This window comes from Notolepis coatsorum, assembly GCF_963971535.1.
Source record: "Notolepis coatsorum genome assembly, chromosome: 9".
NCBI lineage: Eukaryota > Metazoa > Chordata > Actinopteri > Aulopiformes > Paralepididae > Notolepis > Notolepis coatsorum.
The window spans coordinates 138,040,250-138,066,157 of record NC_140173.1 but is presented as its reverse complement, the minus strand read 5'-3'; the positions used below and the strand labels follow the sequence as shown (position 1 = coordinate 138,066,157).

The window sequence follows — 25,908 nt, the reverse complement described above, 5'->3', positions numbered from 1 at the left end:
CTTTGCATCTTCTAACTACACACCCTCAAGATCCCTACACTCTGCATCTTCTAACTACACACCCTCAAGATCCCTACGCTCTGCATCTTCTAACTACACACCCTCAAGACCCCTACGCTCTGCATCTTCTAACTACACACCCTCAAGCTCCCTACACCCTGCATTTTCTAACTACACACCCTCAAGATCCCTACGCTCTGCATCTTCTAACTACACACCCTCAAGCTCCCTACCCTATCTTCTAACTACACACCCTCAAGATCCCTACCCTATCTTCTAACTACACACCCTCAAGATCCCTACCCTATCTTCTAACTACACACCCTCTAGATCCCTCTGCCCTGCATCTTCTGGCCGCCTAAGACCCACTCCTCTTCGGGCTACTGGGGGCGGGTCATTGAAACGAAGCAGGCGGTTCTCTGTCCTGGCTCCACGGTGGTGGAACAAACTACTATGCACTCAAAGTGGAGCACTCAAATTCGGCTACACGGACAATACCACTTACCCAGAGGTGAAGCCCTCTTGCTGACTTGTTGCAATTTGTAAGTCGCTTTGGATATAAAAAAAAAAAGTATCAGCTAAATGTAAACGTATTCCCCTTTAACGATTTGAAACAACCAATGGTACTTCTTCCAATAGACGGGAATGAAGAGGGCAGCTGGTACTTTTAGGTAAGCGGTGTACCGTGTACGGCCCTGAAACCCTCCGCGGAGCCCCAAACAGTCTCTGCTTTTTGTCTATTCATGTCCTCTGCATACCTCCCATCTTTTCCTCTTTCCTGCCGTAACTCTCTCATCACTGTGAGCTAAGTGCCATCACCACCCGAGAGGATATGAGCTCTCCAAAAACGTGTGGCCTGATCGGTCCCCACCCCACCCCAGGCCCAGACTGGTCTCTGAACTCGCCTCGAGGAAGAGGATGGGTGGGTGGGTGGACGTAGGAAAACTCTGTGATAACCTCAGGGGGGGGGGGAGTGAGAGTATGGCCTAAGTGACCACCGGAAAAAGACACAGAGGAGCCGTTGTGTTTACATTATGGGTTTGGCTCCGACGGTGGCAGATATCAGACAGGGTGACTCTCTATCTCTCTCTCTCTCTCTCTCTCTCTCTCTCTCTCTCTCTCTCTCTCTCTCTCTCTCTCTCTCTCTCTCTCTCTCTCTCTCTCTCTCTCTCTCTCTCTCTTGTGTCTTTTTCCCTTGGGGCTTTTTTGAGACAAGAGAGATCAGAGCCAGACCCCCAACGAAGCCGCCTTCAAAGAGTCGGGTGAAGTTTAATGGACAGGAGCGCGATAAAAATAATAAAAAAAAAAGAAAGAAAAGAAAACATTAATATCTGCTCCTCTTCCACCACTATCCCCTAATGAGGGCATGGGATCTGATCACGTTCATCTCCCTTGTTTTCGTTCATCCGTTCGTGGTTTTTCCAAACCCACTGCCAAATGAAACACTTTCTCTGGGGTTCCAAGGTTGTTACCGGTGTGACTAGAATCACAGCGATACGCGGCACCGTCCGGGAGGCACTGCTAGCGGGTTATTAGAAAAATATGTTTTCCTTATTGACTTTTAGATGTCCATGTGTCCAGTTTACATTGTGTTCAGTGTTTATTTTCCAATACCGATACCTAATACCTACTAATATACCAGTCTACTCAATAACTTTTGCAATACATAATACTTATTATTACAATAATAGTCTACTCAACAACCTTTACAATATGTACTATCTATTAGTCTACTCAATAACCTTTACAATACGTAATACCTATTACAATACCAGCCTGCTCGGTTACGTTAAAAGGACCTACCATGGCGGGCGGTTAGGTGGCGTAGCGGAGATTGCGTTCGTCACCAACCCCGGAGCTGTGAGCTGGATTCGCCTGTTCGAATCCAGCTCACAGCTCCGGGGTTGTCACCAGCTTGGCTGGCCGTTCACACTAATACAATTGGCTGTATTAGAGGGTGGGAGAAGCTGGTGGGGTGGGTCCGGGTTGTTGTAAACAGCGACTCCTACAGTTCGGTCCACCCTCTCAGGGAGGATCCGCGCTGCCAGGTGAAAAGAAGCGGTTGATTGGCTGGACGTGTGTCGGAGGAAGCACATGATAGCCTCCACTCTCCCAGATGATCTGACTGTGGGGGGGTAAGTGCGCAGCGACCAGGAAGGGGATTGGGAATTGGCATACGACTAACATTGGGATGGGAGAAAATCGGAGGAAAATGGAGGGGGGAAAAGATCAACAACAAAAAAAGGGGACCTACCATATCAGTGCCAGTGAGAACTCCATTTTATGGCTTTCTTTTACTGAGGAAATCAAATGAGCATCTGATTCTATTTAGAAAACAAGGAGCAGATGAAAACATGCTGACGCTAGGAGCTCGTTTACTGTATTTCATAATGACGTGCGTTTTGTTCAAGGAAGAAATGCATCGAGAATCATTTTAGAAGCACTATAAGTCTGATGTATTTTCACCTACAGTAGACCCTGCCCGGTTTTCCAGCCCAGGCCATTGCATAATGGCCATTCTGTGTGTTTGTGTCCGTGTGTTTGATTGATTGATTGAAAACTTTATTAACAGATTGCAGAATGGGTACAGTACAGCACAGCTCAATACATACAATTGTTAAGGGGATGCAGACCAGAGAAAGACTTTCGTCTTGTTATTTTTTTATTATTAACCTTTATTTACCCAGGGTAGGTTCTCTGAGCACGGATGCTCTTTTTCAGGAACGCCCTGCTTCACATTCACACAGTTCGATTCACACCTGGGAGCTGCCCAGTACAACCACAGTCTGACACCGTTGGCCACTGGGCAACTCCACTGGAGCAGTTGGGGGTTAAGTGCCTTGCTCAAGGGCACTTCAGCGGTTGGTGTTAAGGGTATGGGAGAGAGTTATTAATTCACTTCCCCAGCCCTGATTTCGTCTTGTGTGTGTGTGCACTCTCTACAGAAAGACGTGAGGGACGTTTTCACAGCCATTACATTTGAGGTGGCCTACAGCCTGGGGAAGCACGTGCTGGACGGACCACAGGACCGAGACCTGCCCGCCCTGGCCCCCGTGTTGCGATGGAGGAAAGGAGACAAGATCGCGGCGAGGAACGAGGTGAGACTCACTGCCAAGCCTGCATGTTATGAAAGCCCTGTGGAGGCCGGGGATTAACCCTTTACCTGACCTCAACATTCTAATGATTATGGAGTAGCTGCTGGTGCTCTTTGAAAGTTTTTAGAATTTCAAAATAGAATTCCGAGGAAACGTTTGAAGAAAAAAAACAAAAAGAAAAACAGGTTGTTGTTAATGTGAATATGTTGTGCTGACTGTGTGCTGGCTGTGGTTATTACCTTTTTGTTTTGTGTGCGCATGTGTTCAGTTTCAGTTTCAAGTTTTAATTGATGATTGACAATGAGATGCACTCTCTCAGCCCTTAAAAACCTATAAATAATAACATAAACTGACCTGAGAATAACAACAACAACAACAACAACAACATACAATCAAAACAATAGCAGCAACTAATAAAATAATAAAACATTTAAAAACAATTAAAAGAACAATAAGAACATACAATAAAAGCACCAATGAATAATAAATAAAAAAATCCACAGCTTCTACAATCATTAAGCGCTACTGTTCAGTAGTCTGACCGCCTGGGAGTAAAAACTATCTCTGAGGCGGGAGGTCCGAGCTCTGATGCTCTGTAGACGCTTCTCTGAGGGGAGATAAGAGAAAAGGGATGTGTGCGTGTGTGCGTGTGTGCGTGTGTGCGTGTGTGTGTGTGTGTGTGTGTGTGTGTGTGTGTGTGTGTGTGTGTGTGTGTGTGTGTGTGTGTGTGTGTGTGTGTGTGTGTGTGTGTGTGTGTGTGTGTGTGTGTGTGTGTGTGTGTGTGTGTGTGAGTGAGAGAGCGAGAAAGTGTGCGAGAGACTGGGTTAGTGAGTGGATGGGTGCGTATGAGCGGTGTGTGTGCATGTGTGTGTGTGCGCGCGTACAAGATGTACAATCTGTTTCTCTTCATTTTGGTTTATTATCATGTTCTCAAGTCATGTACAGTACAATATCAAACTAACTAGCTCAAAGGAAAGAATATACCGGTGTTTATGTGAGTGCAGAAAGGCTCTGGGATAACATTGGGCCATTATCCAGGGCCTCTCTCAGGGTCTGGATACAGGTATCGTTTCCTGAATTGATCGGGGGTAGAGAAATTAAATTCACCACAGCCCCCCCCTAGTACCCGTCAGCAAAGTCACGTACTCCCCCCCCCCCTGTGCCCCCGGGGAAGGAATGTATAAAATAACCCGACCTGAGGTTCCGAGGGCGCTGTGTTGGTTACCAGCGTGGTTATTGGCAGTGTTGACCTTTCTCGGGTGGAATTCAGAAGATTGATTAATTTATTTGCTCTACCCCCCCGTCCCCCACTCCCCCGTCCCCCAAACCCACCCGATCCCACATGTGCGTCGCCGGTTCCTGTGCTTCTTGAGAAGTGGGGGGGGGGGGGGGGTATTAGCATCTCTCAGCACTTAAGGAATCCATTTGTGGGGGGGGGGGGCTTCACCTCCGTGCTTCAATGGGGCTTGACTGCCAAGCATACAGTTCCCTTACATGGTTTTACATCTAAGAGAAAGTTTTTCAACAGAGGTTTATCCTCCGCTTAAATTTGATAGGCTTAAATTCAGATCTTATTACCCGGTAAATCTCGGATACAAGGGGCGACGACGTCCGACTATTTAAAAGGCGGGTGTTGGCCCTGTGCGTGTGCGGGAGAAGGTCACCTCGTATTCTAGATACAAGTTTAACCGCAGTCGCACGTGTTTGACGCTATCGTTTTGGTCTTTTTTCTTTATCTCCAAAAGAGGCAAGGTTAAGAAAAAACATTTTCAGATTGACAGTTTTGACACCCACATTTTTTCTTAGTATGGTAATATAATGGGTTTTGGATGCGTTTAATTGGCCCTAGGGTCATGAAACCTGGCCATAACATAGAGAACCATGTAGACGTTTAATCCAAGTAAAAATATGAAAACTAGAGAAAACAAGGTTTTCGCCTGACAACAGCAGCTGTTACCCATAATACATTTCATCTGCTATATTTAATGACAATGACTTATGTGTTTTCATAACCAAAATAAACTGCTATCTGAACAAGAGATCAGACAGAGTCAAGAGCCTAACCCTCTTGTTTTAAATCACTGCTGGGTGACAATCCAGTCATTCCAACAACGACTCAACACTGCCCCCTAGGCTGGTGTGTTGCATTTAGGATGGAGCGATCATGAGGTAATTTTGAACTTGTGTTGTTTACCGTTTACTCTCCTAGACGTGGTTCGAGAAGAACTGCCTGTCAGATGACTGCGCCGCGGACCTGCGCCTTCATGGGAAACTGATGCTTTCTGGGTAAAAAAAACAAACAAAAACCTCTTCTCCTTCTCCTTCTCCTCCCCCGGTTTGGCTCAGGCCATTCCGTTTATATTACTGTTCCTTTTTGCTCTTGGCTCATCGCTCCCATGTCTGAGGAAGTGAGGCTGACGTCATGGGCTCATGGAGAGGCGGGTCCGGACTGTGGACCTGTGACGCACGCTTGGCAACTCACACCTTGGAGGCCGGCCATACATTTTCCATATTTAGGAAGATCCTTTCTTCCTTTTTGTAAAACCGCTGTGTGTGTGTGTGTGTGTGTGTGTGTGTGTGTGTGTGTGTGTGTGTGTGTGTGTGTGTGTGTGTGTGTGTGTGTGTGTGTGTGTGTGTGTGTGTGTGTGTGTGTGTGTGTGTGTGTGTGTGTGTGTGTGTGTCTCTGTCTGTCTGTGTGTCTGTGTGTCTGTGTGTCTCTGTGTGTCTGTGTGTCTGTGTGTCTGTCTGTGTGTGTGTGCGCATACTTGGAAAACGAAAACATGCAGGTTAATTTTTTTAAAGAAAAGTCAACCTATTTTGAATCTCCCCAAGGGGATTAATAAAGGAACACTTGACCTGATTTGACTTGACTATTACATGTTCTCTAAGGTTCCAAGGGAAATAAACGTCTTATACTCTTTTGAATGCATGTGCCACCAGGTTCCCACAATCTGTCAACATTTAATGAAGCATTCAGAGGAAAACCGTATATGCCTGTTTGTAAAGGTTTTTAATGGCCAACGTACGGGAGTGCAGTCATCCCAAAACGTGTGACGTTTTCACCTCAACACACACGCCTCCCTCTCTCTTTAAATGGCTGCATTTATATAGCGCTTTTATCCAAAGCGCTTTTTACAATGTGTTCCTCACATTTCTACCCATTCACTCACACATTCACAGCGGAGGCAACCAACCATGCAAGGTGCCAACCTGCTCATCAGGAGCAATTAGGGGTTAAGTGTCTTGCTCAAGGACACGTCGACACGCTGTACGGGAGGAGCGGGAATCGAACTGGGAACCTCCGGATTGCCCGACGACTGTTCTACCTCCCGAGCCACTGTCGCCCCCTCTTTAGCTAACCGTGTAGCTGACACAACCCTCCGACTTATTGTCTGTAGTTTATGGAAACAACCTTAAAATGGATCTGTATAGTTCTTCATATCCCAATCACTGACATACCTGTATACATGAATGAACAGGTAATAACAATACACACTCAACTGTACACAGTCTCCAAACCCCAGCAGTACAGGTGTTTACATTCCTCCATATCCCCCACTGATATGTCAGCGCGTCCCAGCTGTCATATTCAGGGTTTCTCCAAATCAGGATATGAGCTTGTAATTGTTAAATGGAATATGGGATTTAAATGTGGCTAAATAAATAATAATCCCATGTGCGTGTGTGCACTCATTGGTTCATTGAATTCTGTTCCTCGTCAGTGTTCCATACACCAAGCCCCACCTGGCCCTGGGCGGAGTGAGGAACATCTCGGTGAACCTGACCATCTCCAACGCCGGAGACGATGCCTATGACACCAACATCTACTTCAACTTCTCCAGAGAGGTCTTCTACATCAACTACTGGCAGAAGGTCTGTTCGGACCCAGTGTCCGCTGTTTATTTATCAGTGTTTATTGTTAAAGACGTACTGAGTCTGTCACTGGAGCAGCGCCAAGGCCAACGTGGTGTTTACAAACGCTTTCCCCCACAGAACCTAGATCAGACCAAACTGTCTAAATGATAAATGATGCATTTTATACAGCGCATTTATTCAAAGCACTTTACAATTTTGTTCCTCACATTCACCCATTCACTCACACATTCACACACACACCGATGGTGGAGGAAACCATGCAAGGTGCCAACCTATAGTAGTGTCTTGCTCAAGGACACATCGATACGTTGCCCGGGAGGAGCGGGAATCGAACCAGGAACCTTCCGACTACCAGGCGACCGCTGTACGACCTCCTGAGCCACTGTCGCTCCTGCAGATCAAATATGACTTGAGATCCAGCGATATCATGTCAAATGTACCACTCAAATGTTGTCAGAAACATATTTTAGGTTCACCTTTGGGTAGAAAAAGAGAAGGTTGACAAGTGATCAAGCCGCTGTTTTACCTTTTTTTAATGCTGAATATATAATATAATATATCATATATTCAGCATGTTTTTTACGTATCGTATCGGAATGTGCAATGTATACAAACACGTACATGTACGGGTTTGTATACACTGTACATTCCGATACGATACGTAAATATATTAGTTGTAACACACTCACTACCCAAAGGTCCCATGCAGCAAAATAGAAAGAAGGAACATAAATCCAGGCAGAGGGAGGGATCTCAGATGAACACACCATCACACTAGTAGTGGGTCTTAACCCTTTCACTGCCACACGGCAGAAGGTTAACCCTTTACTATCACCCTCTGTGTATTGTCGCAGTGAAAAGGTTAACCGTTTTGGTAGTGCGGCAGTGAAAGGGTTAAGTTGTGATGGATCACGGTTTGTGTGGGTTTTATTTTAGTTTATTCTAAGGTGCTTTGGCTTTATTTCGTCTCTCTGTGAGGGACAGCTGTCAATCACTGGCCTCTGCAGTTAATTGCCATGCGGCATGGCAGGTGTGTGGGCTTGATTGCCACCTGATTGGTGTCAGGTGTGCAGTGCCTTTAAGTAGGTTTGGTTGACTGTGTTCGGATGCTTGTCCATGTCATGTTATCCCTCAATAGTAGAGTAGTGTCCCAAGCTCATGCTTCTAGGGTTTTCTCTGTCTCTAGTGCTATTGTGTTTCTTGTTGTTTTCAACTGCTAGGCAGTGGTGGTTATTTGGGTATTTTTACCCAGTTATTTTATACTGGTGTTTTGTGTTTCCTACAGTTTAAATTTTTTTTTTTTATTCTTGTGTTTTCCCCCACCCTCTAGGGCTGAACGATTTATCGATTTTACATCGAAATCGCGATTTGAAATGATGCAATTAGCACAAACAAAAAAAAAAACGCATTTTTTTTTCTTTTTTAACCAGGAAGTCCCATTGAGATACAAGATCTCCTTTGCAAGTTGTTGTTATTGTTGTAGGAACGGTTTGGGAGAGGGAGGTAAGGGGTTTTAGATTGTGTGTTGTGAAGTTTAGACTTCAGAGAGGGAGAGTAAAGTACAGAAAAAAGGTACCGTTGGGTACCAGTATCGATTCCCAGGTAAAAAGAAACATTTTCAGGCTCGGTGTCCCGAACAGACCCAGTGCGTAGGCCAGATGCAAGCCGCATTTTACAATAAACCTCTGTGGGGCTGCTTAAAAAAAAGTATTATTATCGCAAATTTAATCGCAATCGCAATATGTCAGAAAAATCGCAATTAGATTATTTCCCAACATCGTGCAGCCCTACCACCCTCTCATCGCTCAGAGATTCCAGTGGTTACCCATCTGGGGTAACTTTAAGATTCCCCTTTTTGTGTGTCCTACACCCCCCAATCCTGACATAAGTGATGATTGAGAGGGAGGCGTCTCAGATAAACACACCATCACACTATAGTAGTGGTTTTAGGGGCGATTATGTTTATGAGTCTATATACATTGTTTTGTTTTTTGTGATAATTCTACTAAAGTTGGCTCAATTGTTTATTCTAGCGGTTTCTAGTGCAGATGTGGTACATCTCAATCACATATGTTCAGTGAACCATTGGAATTAGCGGGCAGGCCACTCACAGGTTGTACAGGCTCCTCTAAATAAAAATTTCTTAAAATTATATTTGTTTTACTCTAAAGGGGGTTGTTTGTGGTATTTCATTAACACTTTCCGTGCCAGCAGGGGGTGCCAGAAATAGGCGCTTGAGTGCCAACGCTGTAGTCAATGGAGGGCGATCATATTTGCGAACGCATAAACTATATCTTAAATTATGTCTATGTGTCTAATACGCCCGTCGCTTATCAATGACTTGTTTGCAGTCAACATTGTCGAAACGGATTGTTTTTAATCGGTTCATTTCTGTTTTATACCATTTTGAAAAACGCTAGTTTTTTTACACTTTCAGAAAAAAAAAGATTCAGCAGGAATCGCGCTTTACTGGAATACACAAAACACGTTGTCATTTCTCGGCCTATTTATGAATCGTTTTCAAATAAACGCTAGATTATCGATAGTATATGTGTACTTATGCCCGCTATAGAAGCGGGCTGAAAAATCGATTATCTTATTTCCTGATCAGCACACTCACAGCCACACACACATATGGGACACGTTGATATATAGGTGAAAACAGCTCTGATTATCCCAAGACTGGTAAAATAGATTCCTTACCTCAGATCAGATGTTCTCCAAAAAGATTATTCCAATTCCTGATCGCCATTCCAAATATCGATCGCGTTTATTGATCCAACGCTGGGTGGTCGAAAGACATATTCCACGCTGTTCTGATGGTGGGCGATGACTGCAGTAGTCTCGGGTTACATGCCTGACAAGTAAAATGTGGAATCCGGACTCTTTTTTTCCCATCCATTTCATTCAGTCCAATCCAATGGGGTGCAATACCATCCGGAGAGACGATAGGGGGCGGTATTTTCCCTGTTCGAGCTCAGACAGATCCCCACTGGTAACGTGAGGCTAGATTGGGATATGGCTAGATATGGGACACGTTGATATATAGGTGAAAACAGCTCTGATTATCCCAAGACTGGTAAAATAGATTCCTTACCTCAGATCAGATGTTCTCCAAAAAGATTATTCCAATTCCTGATCGCCATTCCAAATATCGATCGCGTTTATTGATCCAACGCTGGGTGGTCGAAAGACATATTCCACGCTGTTCTGATGGTGGGCGATGACTGCAGTAGTCTCGGGTTACATGCCTGACAAGTAAAATGTGGAATCCGGACTCTTTTTTTCCCCAACCATTTCATTCAGTCCAATCCAATGGGGTGCAATACCATCCGGAGAGACGATAGGGGGCGGTATTTTCCCTGTTCGAGCTCAGACAGATCCCCACTGGTAACGTGAGGCTAGATTGATGAAAAATGTATGGAAATCGATAATTAAAAAAATAACGATTAAAAACGAGATTTCTCGTCGGTTGGCACTCAACGGTTGGCATGAACTAACGAGAATTCTCGTCGTTGGCACTCAAAGTGTTAATACCAAAAATAGATATTTCCTTTTCACATGTCCCCTTGTGACACAAGGGTCAACTGAGGCTCAGCCGGTATCCACGGTATACGGAATAGGTCAGGGGTCAGTGCCTTGCACAAGGACACTTGAACGAGGAGTGGACACGTTGGCTTTTATAGAGTTCAAACCTGTGATCATCTGGTGACGGGATGACCTCTCAAACCAGCAGGACCACCGTGCCACCAACACAGTTCATGAAATCTCTATAATACTGGCCTCTCTGGGGACCCATAGTCACCACCACTACGTACTCACCTAAAGAAATCATACTTCTAACCAATATAAAAACAATATAAAGTAGACCCAGCCAGGTAGTATTATTTGATTCTGTGTCCAGGGTCCAACTTTTCCAGAAGTAATTTAGCCTTTTAGCAATTATTGATATTGACAGCAGCGAGGAAATGAGGAAAACTGTCTGCATTAATCTTTTCTCCTCAATGGGTTGGCCAATCAATCTGATATATTGCATGTGGTCATTGAGCATTGACATAGGCAGGGACTGACAAAGCAGATTTTTACATTTCAAATTTAACCTGTTTAGATTTAAGCTGTTGATGAGCATTTTGGCCACGTCTGCATGGAGTCTTTTTTGCTGCACAGGTGAATACAAGTCTGCAAGCCAGCGTTTGCAGAAAATCATTACTGGGGATTCTTGCTAACAACAACAACAAGTGAGCTATGCAGCAGCACAGGTAACTTCCAAGCTCAGCTACCAGTGGAACGTCAGGCTAGCAGCACTACCAGAGCCAACTGCTGTAACGTTAGCGTTGGCAAGTTCACATGAGCTAGTAGGGCTGTATCGAATGCTTCGAAGCTTCGAAGCTTCGATCATAATGTTGACATTCGAATTCTAAATCAACATTCGAATTTTTTATATAAATTTTTTTTTTAAATCTTTATTTTTTATTTATTTTTTTTTAAATCTGTTTAAACCAATGGGGGTTTGGCTACACTAATATTATAATATTATACATAAGACGTCATCATCACTTTCATACCAACCGTGCCCTTATTGGATTCTTTATGTTGACGAAACTGATGAGTTATATTCATTAAAGAAAGTTGATTTAATAAAAGAAAAGGACTCATTTAATCAGATGAATCACTTTAATAAAATTGAGGATTTAGTTTGAGGGGAAAAAAAGTAAAGTAAATTGAAGTAAAAAGAAACGTATAGACATTAGAAGCTTCGTTCGAATACTTCAATCGAAGCTTCGAATGTTAAAAAATGACATTCGGTACAGCCCTATTAGCTCGTCGTTGTTGACAGGTGTCAGGTAACGGGACGTGTGACTATGAGGAGTGGCAGCATTCCTTCATAAACTCTCAGGAATGCAGTAACCGTATTCAAGTTGGAGTCACGCAGGCTGAGTGGAGTAGTTGTGGCGCAAAGGGTCCTCTGATACAGACGAGTAGGCTAAAAGAAACTGACAGCAAAGCACTTAAGGCTGGACGCCGGTCACTCTGTCTGAAGGAGGTGCGTGCTGAAGAGGAGTAAAAAGTGAAATAGTGCGTCATGAAAGACCCTGTTTTCACTTCCACACGACAGCCGGTTAACCCTTTACTACTGTGACAATACAGAAGGTTAGCCCTTTACTATCACACAACCGACGGCGATGCTCCATCATTAGCATCATTAGCTCCGCATTGCATTTGCGGAGCTAATGATGCTAATGATGGAGCATCGCCGTCGGTTGTGTGATAGTAAAGGGCTAACCTTCTGTCGTGTGGCAGTGAGAGGGTTTTAAATGAGCCATGAAAAGCAGTCTAAACATACAAGGACTTTACAAAAGACAAAAGACAGACACGTTAAGAGACAGATAGACATAACTTTGCCGGGGATACTCAACAGATGCAAGAGGTTAAGAGTGGTAGTAGTAGTGGTGGTGGTGAGGGGGAGAACCAGCGAGGAGGACAAGAGAGAGAGACAGATATATAATATAGCATCATCTTCGGCAGCTGTAGTGTCTCTGGAGGTCCTCTGGCTGACCCTTGTTGTCACATCATGCTTCTCTGACTCATCCGAGAAGACAGACCTGCCGTGTCAGCAAACAACCCACCGGCAGGACGAGGCCTAATATACTCCTGAACATCAACAATGGGGACCATACAGTGTCTGGCTTTGACCCCGGAACAGATTGTTCCCCCCCCCCCCCCCCTTTTTTTCTTAAAGGGATAGGTCACTCATCTTTTACATTATTTTATACAGTCGTTTTATTTTGGTTTTCATCTGCAGTTTAAGGAAAGAACTGATGTGGTTCTTGTATAGTATAGTTTAGAAATAGCAAGTATAGCAGCCATAAGGATATAGAGTAAAAAAAAACTGTATATTGTATAGTAGTGTACACATAGGACCCAGTGCCTTAATCCGTAGCTAACATTGTATTGCGTCATCTCATCAGGACTTTAGCATGTCTATTTTATCGTGCCTATTTTATGTCTATTTTTATTACCCGTTTATTATGTCTATTTTATTATTTAGTATTATTGCACAATAAAAGTGGGCATGGGCCATCCGCATTTCACTGTGTGTGCCCTGGTATGTATGTGACAAATAAACCTCTTTAAATCTCGCATCGGTTTCAAAGCGTGAAAATGGTCCCGGCGAGGAGGATTCAATATCACAACCGCTCAACCGGCTATTCTGAAGGTATGAGAGAGAAGAGAACCCATTGCGAAATGATAATAATACGGCGGGTGACTTATCCCTTTTAAGAAAACATCTACCTTCCGCACGTCAAGCATCGAGAGGTTTTCCTTCGACCCCGAAATGTGAATGGGTTTCCCAGAAGCGGGTTGTGTAAGCCGAAGGCTAGCGGTGGCGGGTGCTGTGCTGTGCTGTGCTGTGCTGTGTGCGTCTGCTCCCTCCATTGCTGTGAGGAGGAGGCCAGCAGGCTCAGTCGTAGTAGTACCTGAGAGAGAGACGCCACGTCAGACCTTTCCTTGACAGGAGACTGTGGAAACCAGACCAGTCTAAACACTGAGCGAGGAACCGCACTCCCCCCCCCCCCCTAATAATGGACCATGTGTTGATTCTCCCTGTGGGCTTTACACCTCTGGTCATTGATAGCACCCGAACTGTCGAGCGCACACCCCCGCGCGTTATGATTTCAAACTCCTCCCAAAAAAGGTGATATTGAATATAAATATAATCTCATACAATGGAGGGTATTTTGGGGGTGCAAAATATTAACGAAAATAGTGTTTTAGGACTTCAGTTTCACGGCTAATCTAATGAGCGCTGGCCGGGGACGGGGTTGACGTTAAGTATCGGTTTACCCCCAGTAGCCACAGAGGCCCTTTTTTTATTTGGGGAAGCTGATAAGTCGAGGGGGTGGCCAGCGTCGCAGGAAGTCACAGGAAGGGAACAATATTAAGAGAAGAAGAAGAAGAAGCCACTGAGCTGAAGTCTTTTCTAATTACTCCTTTCCTTCTGGGGTCCAAGGTGTTGATACGACCCCCTTTTTCGCACAGCTATAAGGTCAGCCCCAAGTCCCTGCCCCCGGTTCCCTGGAGGCTCCTTTCCCTCCGGTGGGGTGAAGCGTCGTGTTTTTATTAAGAGCGGGGAGCCGGCGGCCATCGCTCTGTTGTTGTTCTTGCAACACAAGCTGTCTGAACAGCGTCGAAGTGAATTGGTTTCAGGAGCTCCGTGTGGCGCTCGGCTCACAGCCCACTGTTCAGTAAGGCCACGCTTGGGAGCGTTTTTTTTTCTTTTCTTTTTTTACCTCTATGACGTTTTTAGCAAGAGTCCGTTCTCGTTATGCTTCCTGAAGAAGCTCAGAGTCCTGACAGTCACTTTTTTTTTTTTTTTTTTTTTATGGCTCAACAGTTGTACAGATTAGTGGAGCGGTTAACGGTTTCACCCTGAAACTACTCCCCATTCGTCGTAAATAACAATGTGTTTTTTAGTCAGCTTGCCTGGCTAGATAAGGGTTAAAAGGAGTGTCGTTACTCTCATAAGTCCAAACGTCGACGTGACTGTGATTATTGTATACAGTATGAACAGTGATCACATGAAAACCCATATATTTTTTTATTAAAGGATGAGGTCAGTGTAATTTTGTACATAGTCTACGAAAAGACCAAAACCTACCTTTTACTCTCAGTACTCAGCCATTATTACAGGGGCATTGTAGAGACTACTGTACAACAATGGAGTTCTATGACTTCTGGCGATGAGCTATAACCTGCTGTTGGCTGGATGGGCCGTGCACACTTGTAAGTAGAGGAAATGCATTGTAGGCTTTGGTGTTTTTGTAGGTCTGTCTAATTCGACTGGCCTTGTCCTTTAAGTATTCATTTTAGACAAGCATTTAAGATCGGCCCACTGTGCATATTGATTATTGACATATATAAGAATTCAGAATGTAGTTGACGTTTGTGAATATGTGACTTATACTTAACCCTTTCACTGCCGCGCTACCAAAAAGGTTAACCCTTTCACTGCCTTTCATAGCAAAGGGTTAACCTTCTGTCGTGTGGCAGTGAAAGGTTTAAGGACTGACACATTTCAATCAATTCAGAATGGGAACATATATATTGCAGTTTATTTGATACTAGTGCAGTGCCCGTTTAGGGCGTGGCCGCTCGGACTGCATGCCGGTTCAGAGCGGGCCGATTGCTTGGCACACGGTATGGCTGCTTGCAGCGTTGTGGAGACCCACGGTATGGCTGCTTGCAGCGTTGTGGAGACCCACGGTATGGCTGCTTGCAGCGTTGTGGAGACCCACGGTATGGCTGCTTGCAGCGTTGTGGAGACCCACGGTATGGCTGCTTGCAGCGTTGTGGAGACCCACGGTATGGCTGCTTGCAGCGTTGTGGAGACCCATGGTATGGCTGCTTGCAGCGTTGTGGAGACCCACGGTATGGCTGCTTGCAGCGTTGTGGAGACCCACGGTATGGCTGCTTGCAGCGTTGTGGAGACCCACGGTATGGCTGCTTGCAGCGTTGTGGAGACCCACGGTATGGCTGCTTGCAGCGTTGTGGAGACCCATGGTATGGCTGCTTGCAGCGTTGTGGAGACCCACGGTATGGCTGCTTGCAGCGTTGTGGAGACCCACGGTATGGCTGCTTGCAGCGTTGTAGAGACCCACGGTATGGCTGCTTGCAGCATTCCTGAGAACCACTGATCCAATCGACTGCACTCCCTTGGGTCCTCAGCAATACACCCAAATGTGAAGTCGATTGGATGAAGAATTCTCGAGATAAGTGAAGGACAGACACACCACCATCTGGCAAAATGCCACCAAATTCAACACTGGAACCCCCTGGGTCCTCAGCAACTGCATTGTACCTCACTGTTACTCATTTTACTCTGTATTGTATATTGTATACATACATGTATATTGACTTTACTTACTTTTTACTTACTTCTTAATTACTTTATTTATTTATTTTACTTACTTTCTTTTTACTGTATGTAGCACACTCGCAGGGGCTCATACAGAAACAAGCATTTCATCATAAAGTATTCTGTATTTTGTTGCATGCAAAAGGGCAGGAGTCAAGTACCGTCGGCGTCGAAATGTTGATGTCAGTCGTGACTTATGTCGAAACAAAAGCCTCTCGTCTGCGCTATCATTCCCCACTAAAACACTTCTTCACCCAAGTCTTCTGCTCACACTAAAGCAGTGTAAACAGACCCAGGTGATATTTAATGGACCTGTCATTTGTGGAAATCCCAACATGAATTTGCACCCGAAAGGAGACAGGAGAGAGAGAGAGAGAGAGAGAGAGAGAGGGGGAGAGAGAGAAAGAGAGAGGGGGAGAGAGAGAGAGAGGGGGAGAGAGAGAGAGAGAGAGAGAGAGAGAGAGAGAGAGAGAGAGAGAGAGAGAGAGAGAGAGAGAGCGCGCGTACGGCCACATGTCAGAGCGCTCTGCTCTCTCTCTCAAGAGCTCGCCAGGTGGGTGATGGGTAAACAAGCCCCCCCCCCCCCCCCCCCCCCTGCCCAGTCCCGAGGGGACAGCGGCCCAGTGTTTGCACAGCGGCGCGGAGGAGTACAGGAAACGGAGAGGAAATACCATCATTGCCAGCAGTTGTGCTGAGGTCCCCGAACCGGCCCGCCCTACACCCCCCCCACCCCCCACCCCCCCCACCCCAACGTCCCGCTACCTTCACTGTGGTATCCACGTAAAGGGGGAAGCTCTGCTTATTTAAGCTGACTTTAATGGAGACGGAGGGGCACGGCTCTACCGTGGGCCGAGGCTACAGGGAGGGGGGGGGGGGGGGGGGGCTGCTGAATAAGGAGAAGAGATGGGGAGTGTGGGTGACAGTGTGGGTGATAGTCTGGATCAGGGGTCGGGAACCTATGGCTCGCGAGCCATATATGGCTCTTCTGGTGACAGCATATGGCTCCCAGAAATTTTTGAGTAAAACATTTTTTATTAAATTTTTTTTTAATACTTGTGATATTTCTTAATAATACTGTGTCATTTTAAAGTAAACAGAAATTAGTTTTGAAGATACAGCTAATAGTATCTGTAGCTGAAGATATAGCGAGCAGAGCTGGCGAGGGAACACAAGTGGACAGAAATTAAAAATCTTCAACCTGAAGACCAGCTGATTCTTAAAACTTGGAACGAGCTTCCTGTGACATACCACACAATGCAGCGTGAGTATTGCCGTATTGACCATGTTTGTTATATGTTAAAAATACTATATGGCTCTCAATGAAATATATTTAGAAATATTTGGCTTTTATGGCTCTCCCAGTCAAAAAGGTTCCTGACCCCTGGTCTGGATGATAGTGTGGATTGATGCGCCACTTGCCTCCTAAACGTGTCATCGGCAGAGAGGGGAGGGGAGGGGAGGGGAGACTCAAACAAAAGAGTCACGTTCACCCACTTCGTTTCTAGTGTCTGTGGATTCAAAGCTTAAAAACCCAGGCAGTCTGAATAAATACCTCTCTGTGGTACATTCCACGAGCAGCCAGTTTGCCTCCTCCTCCTCGTACCGTCTCTGGGGTTGTCAAAGGTTGTGAGGCATCGCAGTCCTCTCCTTCTCACACACACGCACGCACACACACACACACACACATGCTTCAACAGCAGCCCCACAATGAACTCTGGCTGAAAAAGAATTCGTACTCCTCCTCATCGGGTCGGGGGCGAGAGTGTTTACATTGCACAGCCGGTGAAGCTCCATACTGTTTAGACAAGCTTCCAAACACACAGCCTGGAGGTCGTCCAATTACGTCTCCCGCTTAAGAAACAACGTTGTGTGTGTGTGTGTGTGTACCATCGTTGTTATTTCCATTCTTCTTTCAGCGTTATTTATAATCCATGGAATTATAACCTGTTTTATGTCCATATAAGTTGTTTATACTGTCTGTGTGTGTTTGTGTGTGTGTGTGTCAGGAGCGAAGAGATACTGTATATCAGGAGATTCAGGACACAATTATCATCATTGGCCAAATTGTCTCATATTCACAGATATTATCTTACGTCTTCGGCTCTCCAGTGCTTATTAAAGACCAAAGCAGTCATTCTGTATCATTGTAATAGCCAGAGACATGCTCAAATTGTCTTCTGGGAAATAACTCAGTGAGCATGTAAGATGTAAGACAGCCCAGATAGCCACAAAATACTCATATTTACTTGTTGCCTAGTCCTTGTATCAAGAGCTCAATCAATCAATCAATCAATCAACTAGAGAATGAAAACATGTCTCCACTCGTAATTGTTATTTTTGATGGTGGGCTTTCCATTTCACGTTTTTTTGTTTGGATCACGGATTGGGCCTTTAACAGTTTCAGACACTTTCCTGTAATCATGTTGTCTCCTTGTCTACATCTCTATCTCTCAGTATACTCTGAGATACAGAGATGTAGACAAAGAGACAACAGTGTAAACTCATCCTCTGTCTGTCTGTCTGTCTGTCTGTCTGTCTGTCTGTCTGTCTGTCTGTCTGTCTGTCTGTCTGTCTGTCTGTCTGTCTGTCTGTCTGTCTGTCTGTCTGTCTGTCTGTCTGTCTGTCTGTCTGTCTGTCTGTCTGTCTGTCTGTCTGTCTGTCTGTCTGTCTGTCTCCCTCCCTCCCTCCCTCCCTCCCTCCCTCCCTCTAACTCTCAGTGGTCTCCTTGTGTCTCTCCTCCAGGAAGAGAAGGGCATTTCCTGCGGGCTTGTTGATTTGGACTTCCTCAAATGCAGCGTGGGATTTCCCTTCATGAGAGCACAGACCAAGGTAGGTCCTTTAAAGCACAATGGCGTATGTTTTACTGTTTTACTGTTTTACGACCACACTGAACACACACGTCCTTTCAGACTCAGCAGTATTTATGGTAGTAGCTGTAATCCAGAACACACAGGAGGATGGCGTGCAAAACAGCTGACTGTGTGTATGTTGAATCATAATTATGTAGGTTTGGGAAGATTACTTTTTATGTAATGCAGTTCAGATGACAGATTTTATTTTGCTTAAAATGGGTCATTTGGGAATCGGTAACCCAATCCTCTGGATGTATCAAATTTAGTTAACATCGGATTACTTTCCGAGCTACATTTGGATTACTTTCCCTCCAGCTTCTATGGAATATGTTACATTATTTATTATACATTTAATAAAATTATTTCATCCATAGCCAGTATCGACTAATGTGTGAAATTAGCTTGCGATCTATAATTCACTATAGTTGAATGCATTTTACTTGCATTTACATTTATGTGTCTGATTATTCCAACAAGCACTTTTTGTAATCAGATTACTGTAATCCCTTGCCCTGTAATCCTCAGATACAGTATTCATTCATTCAAACAAACCTTTAGTTAAGACTCTGAGAATCGGGGCACCAGAGTGGCGCACCGCATACAGCACTACGGTGCAACACGGCCGACCAGGGTTCGACTCCCGGACCCGGTGATCTTTGCCGAATGTCTTCCCCGGTCTATCTCCCATTCCTCCTCTCTCTCTCTCTCTCTCTCTACCGGACTGCCCGGTAGCAAAAATCAATAAAAACCCTACAAGAACATAACTTGTCCGAAAGGACAAGTAACATTTAAGACTCTGAGAATCAATTGAGAGAGAGCCTCATTTTCAGTGATGCCGAGCATGAACAAACACACAATCAACAAGCAAAACAGTTAGAACTTCACAGAAATAGAAATACCATCATAGAAAAATAACAAACTACATCGGTTAAAGAAACCCCTGCCAACATTATGGGAAATGTGCTTACCGTCTTCTCCAGATTCAGACAAGAAGATAGATACCAATTTCCTCTCTGTGCATTCAGTAGAAAGCTATCCGGCTGCAAGCTAGCCTAGAGTAGCTTAGCACAAATGAATGGAAGCTAGCTGTTCGCCAATAACACGTCCCTGAGATTTAAGCTAGGCTAGTGGTCCGTATCCGCTTCCATTAATTTGTGCTAAACTAGTAGAAAGCCAGATAGCTTTCTACTGAACGCATAGAGAGGACATTTGTATCCATCTCCTTGTCTGACTCTGGAGAAAACAGTCATTTCCCATAATGTCGGCGTGTCCCCTTAAAACAGTTACAGGCAGATAATGTAATATGTATTTAGTGATTTTGACAAAATCCTCTGGATAATGTTTGCTGAAACCTCCTCTCTCTCCTCAGTATCATCTTTCCATCATTTTTGACACGAGTCGACTCTCCGGAGAAAACGAGACGTTGCACTTTTTGGTTCTCGCCAAAAGGTAAGTCTTACAAGTCCCACGTTTCAGTAACAACCTAGAGACAGCCTTTCAAGTCCCACGTTTCAGTGTAACAACCTAGAGACAGCCTTACAAGTCCCACGTTTCAGTAGCAACCTAGAGACAGCCTTACAAGTCCCACGTTTCAGTGTAACAACCTAGAGACAGCCTTACAAGTCCCACGTTTCAGTAACAACCTAGAGACAGCTTTACAAGTCCCACGTTTCAGTAACAACCTAGAGACAGCTTTTCAAGTCCCACGTTTCAGTAGCAACCTAGAGACAGCCTTACAAGTCCCACGTTTCAGTAGCAACCTAGAGACAGTCTTACAAGTCCCACGTTTCACTAACAACCTAGAGACAGCCTTACAAGTCCCACGTTTCAGTGTAACAACCTAGAGACAGCCTTACAAGTCCCACGTTTCAGTGTAACAACCTAGAGACAGCTTTACAAGTCCCACGTTTCAGTGTAACAACCTAGAGACAGCTTTACAAGTCCCACGTTTCAGTAACAACCTAGAGACAGCCTTACAAGTCCCACGTTTCAGTAGCAACCTAGAGACAGCCTTACAAGTCCCACGTTTCAGTAGCAACCTAGAGACAGCCTTACAAGTCCCACGTTTCAGTAGCAACCTAGAGACAGCCTTACAAGTCCCACGTTTCAGTAGCAACCTAGAGACAGCCTTACAAGTCCCACGTTTCAGTAGCAACCTAGAGACAGCCTTACAAGTCCCACGTTTCAGTGTAACAATCGAGAGACAGCGGTACGCCTCCTATTACACTACTTGTACTGAAGTAACGTAGTGATTAGTAGTCGCAAATCCCGTTTATTGCCATAGTTAGCTATTTACAGTATGTGCTAAGTAGCAACGTGGCAAAATAGCAACACAGAGAGGGAACTATTTGCAATGCATGTCTGGCTCTCGATATAGCTGTAATTGCTTTTAATTTTGAATCGCCGTTGTTTGTGTACTACTGACATTATTGTCTAAACCGCTACGTTTGCACGGCTAATGGCCATGACTGAAACACAGACTCATTTGTTCTGGCATGAATACATACAGCTGGTCTGCTGTCACACTGGTGAGGGGGCGTGAGCTGAGCCAGGTTTGCCAGCGGAGGGAGTTGGTGGAAACATGATACCCTGTCTCTCCTCATGCTTGTTTGGAGAACAATGTCCTCTGTTCTTGAGTTGATAAAAAAAACTAAAATAATTGTTTGAATGATATTTGATGTGCCTTTGGTTCCAGTGCCAACCCTGAACACAAACTCTCAGACAACAGTCTGGATCTCTCCATCCCGCTGATCCATGAAGTGGACACGACCATCACTGGGTAAGACAACAACTAGACAAATATGAGCACATATACAATGCAATAAACTTCAACACTCAAAACATAGTCATGGCTTCATAAGAAAAAAATACACCTGCATTTTTATGACCTTAACACATTGGGTGCCACGCCCCCTTCCAGGAAGTGCATAGGCCTTGCCGCCCATTAACCCCATGTAAACGCTCACCTTGTTTGTAGAGCTAAACCTATATTTTATATTATAGCTATGGATCTAATAACGCTGTCGATTGTCAGTGGGTTTCTTCCGGTCAACTTGCAAAAAACGGATTATTTTTTCATCTATACATTTCCGTTTTATACCGTGGTGAATATGAGTATAGTGGTAGAGTGATCCTGTGTAATTCCAGGGAACTCCGTCAAAACAGCCCTTTAGTCAAATCCACTTATCACGTTGCCATTTTTCGCCTGATTATCTAATCATCCTGAAATCAACGCTAGATTATTGGTATTATGTTTCCTCGTGCATACATGAAATGGGGCTTGCAGCGGGGCGCACCTCCGTGCTGTGATCACTGCCAACGGGACACAGCACACACACATACACACAGACACAGAGCAATCGCGGGGGGAAAAATATCAGATCAACGCAAGATCGGTAATATAGAGTCCTTACCTTGTCTCTGATGTAATGCAAAAAAAATTATCCAATTATCTGATCGCCATTCCAGATATCCACAGCGATCCTGTCTCCAACGTTATCTGGCATTGCACATGAACGGGCGGACGGGGTCAGTTGTCCAAGCCATCCCTACAAGCGCTTAATTGTTTTGCCGGAGTGTTTAGAACCCGCCCCCACGCCGCAGCTCGGTAGAGAAAAGAAACTACATCGCTTTAAATGGAGTGCAATAGCGGCCGCAAGGCGGTAGGCGGCGGTATTGACCACCTGCGATATCAGACACATTCAGTACAGCATGCACAGGCTGCCCCGATGAATTATGAATGGCAATAGCGAATAAAAGAAATACCGAAACAGAAGCGTAGATCTACGTTTCCGGCACTCAACGGTCGGGCCACAGAAACGTAGAACTACGTGAACGGCACAGAAAGTGTTAAAGGGGAACTATTTTGAATTTTTTTTCACTATTTGGGCAATTCTACACTATTCCTGTGAGTCTATGGAACACACCTGTAAGGTTTTTTTCAATACAATTCATTGTTTTGTATTTTTAATCAAGTACTTTGGTGGACCACTTTCTGCCCTGCCAGATTCCAAGCTGTTTTTGGCTGGGCTTCACCCATACTCGCAATGCGCTTTGAGTGACAGTCACCCACCTGCACTGGCAGATACCTTTGGGGGAGAGATAGCTCCGAGAGTGCACGTGTGCGTGTGTGAGCGGCTCGAGTCGCGAGTGTGTGTGTCAAAAGCAGGGGGAGAGACAGAGGAGATATCGCTCCAAGACTCGCACTGTATGAGCCTCTCCCTCTCTCTATCTGTCTCTCTCTCTCTCTCTCTCTCTTTTTCTCTCTTTTGGGGAAGTGCAAGTGTCTGACAGGGAAACCGCTTCCGCATTATTTCCACTCGCTCCGTTTTGGTCATAACTTCAATGTTACACTAACTTCCTCGAATTGTTGATTGTGGGCGGTGGCTACAACCACAGAAGGAGCTGAGGTTACGCAGATCATTATTCTTACACGTCACAGATTGACGTAAATTCAGAATGGCTTGGTTTAGTGGGGGAGGATCTTGTCACAGCGGAACTGGAGGAATGCGCCTGAATGAGAATTGCACACCTAGTCAGTGTTGGTACAACCCCACATTGCTAGAAAACAATGCAAACCACTGGAAAATGCCATTTATAAGATAGGGGACCTTTAACTTAAATCATCTAAAGGGTGTCAGGATGGAGGTAGGTGAGTTCCAATTGTTGTAGGCAATCACAGAGACGGAGAAGGTATACTCTTGAACAGGTTCGACTTTAATAGTAAAGAACACAAAGAGTAATACTAGGATACTATGCCAAAGGCAAGGGAACGAGAGAATTAGATAATGGAGCTTAGTGGTGGTCCAGAACAGGAACCGCCCGCGGTATCTCCGAACGCCTAAAGTGAAGACCTGACAAATGACAAGCAGAGGAAAGGAATGTTATATAGCCACCAAATACCAACATTCCACACACACCCCCGTGACAGCCAATCAGAAGCCAACCCCTAATTGAGAGCACTAAATGACAGGGAAAACAAGTGACAGTAACCAAGTGACAGATGACAGAGAAGGTGAGAGGTTCCTGACCGTAGTCAAGAACCAGAATCGTAACAAAAGGGTACCTTTTGTTTGTTAGTGAAGGTTAGTGAAGGTTTAGCTCATAACTTCAAGGAACACACCAACATTATGGCAAAATGCGCTTACTGTCTTCCGGCTGCAAGCTAGCCTAGCTTAGCACAAATTAATGGAAGTGGATATGGACCACTAGCCTAGCTTGAAACTCCGGGAGTGGTGTTTTTTGGTTAACAGCTAGGCTAGCTGCTCCGTATCTGCTTCCATTAATTTGTGCTAAGCTAGGTTAGCTTTTCAGCCAGAGGAAATTAGTATCTATCTTTTTGTCTAACTATCCCATAATGTTGGTGTGTTCTTTTCAATAATACTCCATGAGTGGGAGGTGAGAGAGTGAAGGGATATGCTGAACAAAAGGGGGAGCTTCAAAAGTAATTTCCTACGAAGATTAGAAGAGGGGATTGGAAGACTTTAGAATACGTTTTTGCAATTGGGGGGATATCACATTTTGAAACAAAACTCTCTCACTGTTAATAATCATTAATGCATTCGAGCTCCAGTGTTTCCTCTGCAAGAGCGATGAGAGGGACAAAGTCGAGGGCCAGAAGACAAGTTCAAGCTTAAGGTCTCTTTATTGGCAGCAAATAAGAGAACAGAGTTGATGGAAGATTTGAAGGGGAGCTGGTTCGGACAACCGTTCTACGTGTCCACAACATAGTCTATTATGGGAACTTTATGGAGAACTCACAGAGTGTGAGTTTGCATGCCTCATATAATAGAGGTTGCTGGTGGATTGATGTTCCCCAAATGTTTACACTCCAGAGGAGGAGGAGGAGGAGGAGGAGGAGGAGGAGGAGGAGGAGGGGGAGGGTGAGGCCTGGTAGTTTGGAACACATCAGCTTGAAAGGCCTTATCTCAAACACTTTATCACAGACGTTGGTTCAGACAGGAGGGAGAGAGATGTAAGACAGCCCAGTTCCGTTGAGGGAACTCTGGGCATCTGATAATGTGCCCTGTTGTCTTTAATCTGTGGGGAGGCTTTGGAGCAGAAGCCAGACAGCCGTAAACTCGTATCACATAACAACTACGAAAGGAAAAACTCTTTAAGTCTAACTCCAGAGTATTTCGTGTTAGTCTTAACTAAAGTCTGTGACTTGTATAGATGTGTGTGTATATATATATATATATATATATATATATATATATATATATATATATATATATATATATATATATATATATATATATATATATATATATATATATATATAATGTATAGATGTAGCAGTACTGTCTATCTGTATGTCATAAATGTTATGATGAATTGAAAATGGGGGACCCTGATATAAACAAGACGAAAGCCTTTCTCTGGTCTGCATCCCCTTAACAATTGTGTGTATTGAGCTGTACTGTACTGTACCCATTCTGCAATCTGTTAATAACATTTTCAATCAATCAATCAATCAATCAAACGTAGGTCAGTCTTTCATGTTAGTCTTAACTAAAGTCTGTGACTTAGGCCAGAGTCTAACTAAAGTCTGTGACTTAGGCCAGCTAGTGTTTAATTAACTAAAGTAGGTGACTTAGGCCAGAGTCTAACTAAAATCTGTGACTTAGGCCAGAGTGTCACTAACGTGCTACTTGCTTGTTGAACTTTCACTTTCATGTGTTTTTTTGTGTGTGTGAACATATTTTTGTGTTCTTTTTTTAAATAAACTTGTCTCATGAAGTGGATCTGGCGTCTGTGTAAATGGTGGTTTCTCTTGCCTGTCCACAGTGTGGTGACGCCGACCTCCTTTGTGTACGGGAGCTCCGTCGAGGCCTCGCGCTTCGTGCGCCTGGAGGACATGGAGTGTAACTTTCAACCCCCTCAACCTCACTTTCCAGGTAGCGCAGAGTATACGCGCATATTTATACAAAGGCTGCATAATGAATTGAGAACTTTTTCTTCTCTTTTTCTCAATATGAATTTACTGACATGTCCAAGAGGGGGCGATTTGTCTTCCTCATCCGAGGGGAAGATGATTTTGGCAGGTAGTTGGACTGCGTGCTGTGCAGAATTCCTGGCCCATGAGTCAAGTTGCACAACAGAGGCCATCATCGTTCGTTATGTTCAAACCAAGCCAATCCTGAACCATTAGCATCTCATCTATTCA

General features: G+C 44.6%; 1 protein-coding gene across 1 annotated transcript in view; it reads left to right on the top strand.

Moving 5' to 3' along the window:
- The window catches only part of itga9 (integrin, alpha 9), a 154,950-nt gene that overhangs the window by 111,805 nt on the left and 17,237 nt on the right, over positions 1-25,908 (top strand). Inside the window, 8 exon segments of the mRNA XM_084322022.1 lie at positions 2,946-3,098; positions 5,305-5,381; positions 6,818-6,968; positions 18,631-18,717; positions 20,110-20,189; positions 21,436-21,519; positions 25,530-25,617; positions 25,619-25,639. Coding sequence (XP_084178148.1) covers positions 2,946-3,098; positions 5,305-5,381; positions 6,818-6,968; positions 18,631-18,717; positions 20,110-20,189; positions 21,436-21,519; positions 25,530-25,617; positions 25,619-25,639 — 741 coding nt within the window.